This window comes from Cryptomeria japonica, chromosome 8 (genome assembly GCF_030272615.1).
Source record: "Cryptomeria japonica chromosome 8, Sugi_1.0, whole genome shotgun sequence".
NCBI classification, from domain to species: Eukaryota; Viridiplantae; Streptophyta; class Pinopsida; order Cupressales; family Cupressaceae; genus Cryptomeria; species Cryptomeria japonica.
This window is the reverse complement of record NC_081412.1, coordinates 625,768,641-625,777,048: the sequence shown is the minus strand read 5'-3', so window position 1 is coordinate 625,777,048 and position 8,408 is coordinate 625,768,641. Positions and strand designations below refer to the sequence as shown.

The following is an 8,408-nucleotide window of genomic DNA, read 5'->3' as shown; positions in this document are numbered from 1 at the left end:
AAATTTACAGGCAATACAATCCAAAGCTACAAGACAGGCGAAGACAAATCTCATAGAGATGCCAATGCTCCAACAATTCTAGAGAATATGCCATCCATTAAATGGTGATTATCTTCCCAAAAGAGCTTATTCAGTTTTGCAGTTCCAAATACAATTCAACCATCTATCAGCAATGTGCTTTCTGACCGACCTGAAGATTTGCTATTCACAATGTATAATGTATATTGCAGTGATTGTCCGAAAACAATTTTGCTAACCCAATGACTGCCAATTTGAGCTGTCTTTCCTATATGAGCATGGTTGTCCATACCTTTTCGATGTACACTGAAAAATTTTGTGAAAAGATTTGTAGTATGATCATGTTTTTGACCAAATGTGAGGAGAACAATTCCTAAATGAACCTATCAGACGTCATATCATTTTCTCATCTGAAATTATTGTAATTTGTTTCTGCAACAAAAAAGGTATCCCTCATTCATTGTTAACAGTTCAAAATTTGAATTACATTGTATTACAAGTACAACACGTAGAAAATTACATTGCAGGGGCATGCAACAGGAGTATGAGGTTTTCTCCATGGAGTTTTCCTTGAACAAAACAGCAAACTCCTCTGCAAACAGTTTAATCCTTCACACAATTTAACTACTTTCCAAATCTTTGGAAGCATTGACAACAACAATTGAAGAAGGTGAAGAAACCGGTGAATCCATTTCAGAATCCACCGTCATTGTTTGAGACACACGGTTTTCATCCATGAGAGCTTGTAGAGTTCTGGGAATTGGAGGTGTCGAAACATCAAGAATTCCTTCTAACATCTTCACAATAGTGCCCATTGTGGGTCTTGAGTCCTCATCATCCTGAATGCACCAGATAGCTACCATTGCTGCACGTCTAACCTCTTCTTCATCAATGCCCATAGCCAGATGATTATCTACAAGCTCCAGAATGTTTCCCACGCTGACTTGCTTGGCTGCCCAGGGTGGAAAAAACCATTTTTCTGATTCCACATTGCTTGTTTCAATATTTCTACGACCACCTATAATCTCCAACAATGTCATTCCAAAGCTGTAGACATCAGCCTTGGCAGTGATTGGAAGTCCAGATATCCATTCTGGAGCAAGATAGCCTCTGGTACCACGCATTGTTGTCAGAACCCGGCTAAAGTCCCTGCCAACAAGTTTTGCTAGCCCAAAATCTGATACTTTGGCATTAAAATCTGCATCAAGGAGAATATTCTCTGGTTTGATATCACAATGGATGATACAATCCCTGCATTCTTCATGCAAATATGCTAATGCCCGTGCGGTCCCTAGTGCAATACGATAGCGTGTATCCCAACCCAGAATATTTTGCTGCTCTTTAAACAAGAATGTATTCAAAGACCCATTGGGCATGTAATCATAGACCAACAATCTCCTGTCACCCTCAGAGCAAAAGCCTCTAAGCCGAACAAGATTCACATGCTGAATGGTACCAATGGTGCTGACCTCCATCCTAAACTGTTTCTCTCCACCTTCTGGCCTCTCCAATTTCTTAACTGCAATAGGGATTGAACCAGAAAGAACACCCTTGTAAACAGACCCAAACCCTCCAGAGCCCAGCTTCTCAGAAAAGTTTCTCGTGGCAATCTGGAGATCCTTGTAGGTAAACATGGTCAGAGTAGTTCCATGGAAACTTTCTGCAGTATTCTTCGCCTTTTTCCAATGTTTCCAACACAGAAAATTCAGAAAGACAATTATAGTGAATGCACCGAAACCAGAAAGTGCACCAATCAGCACACCAGGACTCACTTTCCTCTTGGGAAAATCCTTCTTAGGCAAATCACAGGCAGCAATACGAACATAAACCAGTGCACTATTCCTAGTACAAGTACTATCACTAGTAGTCCCACTGTCATTGTCATCATCAGCGGAACAATTTCTCAAATTCCAGAGATCACCCCACAACATCCTACATTCTTTGAAACCCTCTCTATATGCATATCCAATACAAGAACAATTATCCAAACATGACCTCCTACAAGAATCCACAGAAACGCCGCCACTAATCAAAACACTATTAATATTATCCTTATCAAGATCGACATTACCAAACTCATAAAAAGTATCAGTTTTACACTGTAAGGGACTACTCCTAACACAACCCCCGGACCAATCCTGAGAATCCCATGCCTGCGGAAACCTAGATTTGAAACCCCCAACACATTTACAAAAGTCAGAATTAGTGACATTTTCACTATCATCACAAACCCCATTAGGCCCACAAAGCCCATAAACCTTACAATTCCCTCTCGGCTCTTGCCAAAACATGTTCCAAGCATTTGCCTGATTAGTCCAAGTATACTGTTTAATCTTACCAAAGTTATCTACTGCAAACCTAGACATTACATTAGATTGGGGCAAAACTGTGTAAGTAAAATACCCGTCAGATGAGTTGGGGTTCACAAAGCTGAAATTGTAGATATATTTGACAGTCATTTCTGGTATAAACATGAAGCTGTTGCCAATCCATTTGCCGCTGCTCCAGTAAGGAAAGGAATTCCGCCATACGAGCTGGAATTCGCTAAATTTCCCAGAATTGCTGCCACTTTCCTCCAAATTTAACCGCAGACTAAAATCTCCGGGCGCCGGGTTTGTTAGGGTTTTCCACGAAGTGAGAAGCTTTCCATAACTGATCTTCATTCCCGGTAGCCACGTGTCCGCTGGATTGTCGAAGCTTTCCCAAACCACAATATCACTTGCATGTTTCTTCCCCTTCTTACTATCATTTCTATTACTACTGTCATCCGCCAATAAAACCAGGTTGCCGGAATCCAAAATTACGGCGCGAGAAGCCCTCAGGAGGTTCCCGGTCTCCCAAACAGGGTTATTATTGGCCTCCAAAACTGCCAAGGTGCCATTTTCTGTAAATTTCAGGGCCGCGAAACTGCTGACGGGCTGCTCCCTATTGGCTACCCAAACGACAGTTCTGGGAGTGATTTGCGCATACCAGATGCCGATATACCATTTGTTGTTGCTACCGGGACTAAAGAATCCAAGCTCAAATTGCCCGTTTTGGGAAGCAATTGTCTGGTCGCCGGTAAGACCAGGCCCGAGGTCTATCGTATCATCCGCTCTGACGAGGACTGCAAAAATGGTGGCTAAAACCCAATGCAGATGAAAATCTCTGCATTTTTTCTGCATTTCTATTCTGTGCTGTCTTTTCTCAGGTCCTCCTTGCCATGAATTTAAAGCACATAGAGACCAAGTTTTTATACCCTCCACTTTGAAAACCCTCTGAATTTAAAGGTTTTGAAGGGTTTGGTGGTCCAGGAATCGAATCCGGAGCAAACTATTATATTAAAGAAGCCTGTGTGTGCGGTGAAAAAAACTCGCAGTGTAAAAAGTAAACCCATAAACAGTGTAGACGGCTAACCGTACACACTATGCTGTTCACATGGCAACATATTTTACGATTTCTTTCCCTGCCACTTTTCCATTGTCACATTTTATTTTTTTTAATTTTCTTTGTGGCCGTCTAATGATTATTTATTTTTATTTTTTTAAAGTTAAGTTGTGGTCCCATAGGGGACCATCTAAAATATCTCTGTCCCAAGAAAATTTAGGAGTCTTTTATAATGAGATTTAGTTGATTTTATAGGAGTATGTGATTGTTTAGCTGATTTTATAGGAGTATGTGATTGTTTAGCTAATTTTATAGGAGTATGTATAGAGTATAAGTTATATGCCATTTTTTTTAATGTTTTTATGTTTCTTTGTTTTTGGTCATTAAATTATTATTTTTTGGGGAATATATTTGTGTGTATGTGTGGGGTATATTTTTCATTAAGTAGTGTTGTATAATTTTACATTATTTTATTTTATTTTTTTGTCATCTTTTTTATTTTTTCATAACTAAAATCCCAAACTTTCAGCTATAGCAATTCCATCATTATAGAAGAATTCAAATTATCCTTTATGCTTAATCAAAATTTTATATGGAAATTAAGTAACAACTTAGTTAAGCAACCACATGGAACCATCTTGTTAAAAAGTTGTTTTTCTCATATAATCTATTTTAAAAATGCTTATATGAATCTAATTTTTTTATGTCTTCTAATGACATCACAAGGATTTAAAAACTCCTAATTTGTGGATGAAATTTCTAGACATGCTAGTTCACATTGATTAGATCTAAGTGTGAGACTCATTGTTGTGGACATGATGATAGTTGATCTCTAATGGCAATGCATCAGTTGAATTCCATTCTTTGAGAAACAAGTAGATAATATCAAATAAGGAGCTTTTGGGATACAAATGAAGGTGAGTAAGAGTGTTTAGTAGAATGAATTATGTAATATTTTGTTTAAGATTGTTTAATTATTGTTGATTTACTTGAAGTAAAGCCTTCAAGAGGGGTTTCTCTCATTTGAAGATTTCTAGGTAAGATGTTTGTTTTGGAACTTTCGAATGAGTGTTTTATGTTGAATATTTTTAATGAGTAAAACATGTTCAAGAGCAATAATCAAGAGCAATGATCAAAGAAATGAGAAGAGCCTCTCCTCATTCTTGTAAGATTTATCTCAATAATTTTAGTCTTAATCTAGGAAACAAGTGGTAAAGTTAAATTTGGTCCTTAGGATTGAGGTAGACAAGTTGATGTGTTTTAATGTATGTTGAAGTTTAAATATTTGTGTTGATTATTTTGCAATTTATAATGATTTTGTTGATTGTTCAATTTGATTATTGGTTGACTTTGTTGTTTGAAAGTGAGTGTTTATGTCCTTTTCATGTTTTCAACTGTATGGACAATAAACCTAGCTTAGAAACTATATTTTTATTTTTAGTTTAAGTGAACTAATTTCCATAATTAATTAATAGTGATTAAATAACAAATTAACTAAATTAAATGGCTTTTTTACTCAATTTATATACTGGTAGTGTTGCCCAACCTCATTTCAACTCGCAAATTATTCCCGCTGGATATTCAGGCATTGATCTCAATTCTGATGATGGTTTTATCATTGTTCAGGAAAAGAAAAAATGTAAAGCTTATCATGGCTCACGGCAGAAAATAGTGGCCTCTGATTCCATTAACAGGTCGGTCAGCACTATCCATCAAGGATCTAAGCCCATCGAAAGCCGCCAGGAAGAACTATCCGGTGACCTTGTCTTAAATACTAATAACTCACAGATTGTGGCTGTTGACAAGTATTCCACACCTAATAATACGGTTAAAAGACCCCCTCAGAAAGCCTTTAAGGAGATAGAAGATGAGTACATTCTGGAGGTTATTCCTGCAGGTACCTTGGCGGTTGTTCCAGCTGCTATGCCATCCATGGACATTGATTCTTCTAATGTTAATTGTGATATTGAGGCGTATCTAAACTCTAACAAGGTTTCCTTATGAATTGCTTATCCTGGAATATTAGGGGGCTTGAGTCCCCCAACATAAAGTTTGTTATCAAGCGTGTGGCTTCTTCTTTTCAATCCATTGATTTCTTTATGTTGCAAGAGATTAAGGCTACTGGCTTTATGCTAGATTCTAATCTTAACTTTATATGGAAAGATGTTAAATTTTTCACTAAACATGATAGAGGTAGAGGGGGAGTTGCTATCTTGATTAACCCAAAATGGGAAAAATATATTTCCCAGCATGGTTGCTCCTCGTGTCAGAGAGCCGTGTGGTGTATTATTGAACATGACATTCATACCTTTGGCATTTGTTCCATCTACGCTTCTAATGACCCCAGAGAAAGAAGCACCCTGTGGGATTGGTTAAGTACTCTCCCTGATATCCCTTGGCTCTTTGGGGGAGACTTCAACATGGTTGAGTCGCAAGAGGATAAGTTTGGAGGCATCCCGTTTCACTGGAAAGATAATGAATGTATGCATTGGAATAGATTTATCAATACTAAGAACCTTTTTGACCCCCTAGCTGTTAATAAATCTATCCACCGTGGTCTCTGGCACACTTGGTGCAATTTTCAACAGGGTCAATCCAGAATATATTCTAGGCTTGACCGTTTTTATGCTAATAAGCACTCCTTTTCCTTTATTCCCTTCGATTCGGATTGCATTGTTAAGACTTTTGCTACTACTCTTTCGGATCATCACCCTATTTTTGCTTGTGTTAACTTCATCACTGCCCCTGCTACTCCTAAAGTTAGGGATTATAAATTCATCCTTAATTCCAGTCTTCTTTTGGACAATGATGTCCTGGCTGCTATCCAGATCGTTAGTGGTATTAATAAATATAACCTTCGACATTGTTCTAACCTGGAAAGATGGTTGTGTAATATCTCTACCTGGAAGAATCTCCTTCAAACTATCGGCCAAAAAAGGGCCAAGGATTATAGATTTGTTGAAAAACAGTTAAATACCAATCTGCAAATTGCTGAGAGTAACATTCAGGACAATCCTGCTGACCTCGATCGGTTATCTCAGGTTATGGTTGCTAAAGACGCCCTTAGAAACTACCAGCAAATTAAGATTAGGGGTGCTAAGATTAGATCCAAGGCTCATTGGCTCCAAGTTGGAGACAGAGGGTCAAAATTTTTCTTTAACCTTCTTAAGCACAAACATTGTAAAGAAGCTATAGATAAGCTCTCAATAGACAATCAGGATGTTTCCGATCCTTATGCTATCTCTAATGCCTTTGCTGACTTTTACAAAGCCCTGTTCTCTTCGGAAGATTCGTTGGAGGCTGAAGTCTGTAGGGATAAGTGTAAACCTTTAATTCCTGGCAAGCTTGATTCTAAAGATATCTCTAATTTATCTAAATCCATCTCCATTGTTGAGGTTGAGGCTGCGGTTAAAGCCCTTAGCAACGACAAAGCCCCGGGCCCGGACGGTTTTCCGGTGGAATTTTATAAGGCTAATCTAAGCTGGATTAGTAAGGACCTTCTTGATCTTTATAATGAGGCCATTTCTAATGGCTCTCTTGGCCCAGATATTAATCAAGGTATTATCAAACTGCTTCCAAAAGATGGCAACAAGGCTCTTATCAAAAACTGGAGACCTATAACCTTGCTTAATGTCTCCTATAAAGTTCTTGCGAAGATTCTTGCTCTTAGATTAGTCGATATCCTGCCTAAGTTCATTGGTCCCTCCCAAACTGGTTTTATTAAGGGCAGGTACATACTGGAGAATCTTATCACCAGCTGGGAAGCCATGGACTGGGCTAAAAATTCTCACCAGAACACTGCCATGTTGCTTCTTGATTTTGAGAAGGCCTATGACAGAGTCGAATGGAAATTTATTCTGATGATGTTGGAAGCATTTGGCTTTCCTCCTTATTTTTGTCTTGCTGTTCAAACTCTTCTTAAGGACGCCTCTGCGCGTATTGAAGTTAATGGAGTTCTTTCCCCCTCATTTCCACTCGGTAGATCTATCAGGCAGGGTTGCCCTCTGGCCCCTGCCCTTTTTGTCATAGCCTCTGAAGCCCTGTACTATATCCTCAGAGACTCCTCCTTGTCTCCCGATGTCAGAGGTATATTTCTTCCCAACGATGAAGAGCTTATTAATTGCCAGTTTGCTGATGATACGGCTCTATTTTTTGAGCTTACTAAAAATAAATTTAAAAATCTGCAAGGAAAGCTTGATGTTTTCTGTTCTGCTTCTGGTGCTCGTATTTCTCATGCCAAGTCAATTTGTCTTGGTTGGGACGAGCACCCCCCTGAGTGGTTTGTTAATTCCGGATTTCAATGGGGAGGCCCTAACAAAACTGTCAAATATCTTGGTATCCCCTTTTCTGTGGAGCCTACCCTTAATATGTGGCTCCGGATTAAAGAGAAGATTCTCAATAAGCTTAATAAATGGCATAATAGAACTCTTTCTTTGGCTGGCAGGATTCAAGTCTGTCAGAAAATTTTGTCTTCTTACAGTATTTATTATTCTTCAGCTTGGTTGTTCAGTAATTATCAGATTCAAGAAATTCAAAGTGCCATCAGAACCTTTCTCTGGTCTAATGGTAAAGGAAACAAAAAGCAGCATGCTGTTAAATGGGCCTGGTGCCATGCTGACAAGATCCTTGGGGGGCTTGGGCTTAAAGACCTGAAAACCCAAGGTATTGCCCTTTCCACCAAATGGATCTTTCATTCCTTGGAGGGTAACAGCCCTTGGAAAGTGCTTGTCAGACATAACATTGAGAGAGGCTTTCCCAAGAAAGCTAAGTCTTGGAAAAACCTCCCTTTCAGTGATCTTCTTTTAGGTAATTTCCCTGTTGTTGTGCAAGGTTCTGTGGTCTTCAAATGAATATGGAAGGCCTGGGAACATGTTAGGGATCATATCTCCAACAAGGACTGTTACTTCAATGATCAACTCCACGGAGAAAGATCTATTTGGTGGAATTTGGTCATCAATGGGAAGCCCCTTGCTTTATCCCAAGGATGCTCTGCCAGATCCTGGGCTAAAAAAGGGATAAATCAA

At 38.9% G+C, this 8,408-nt stretch overlaps 1 protein-coding gene across 1 annotated transcript; it reads right to left on the bottom strand.

Moving 5' to 3' along the window:
- Positions 1-481: 481 nt before the first annotated feature.
- On the bottom strand, positions 482-3,405 carry LOC131045165 (G-type lectin S-receptor-like serine/threonine-protein kinase At2g19130). The gene has a single exon (XM_057978692.2). The coding sequence runs from the start codon at positions 3,180-3,182 to the stop codon at positions 639-641; it is 2,544 nt and encodes an 847-aa protein (XP_057834675.2). The 5' UTR covers positions 3,183-3,405; the 3' UTR covers positions 482-638.
- Between the last annotated feature and the right edge of the window lie 5,003 nt (positions 3,406-8,408).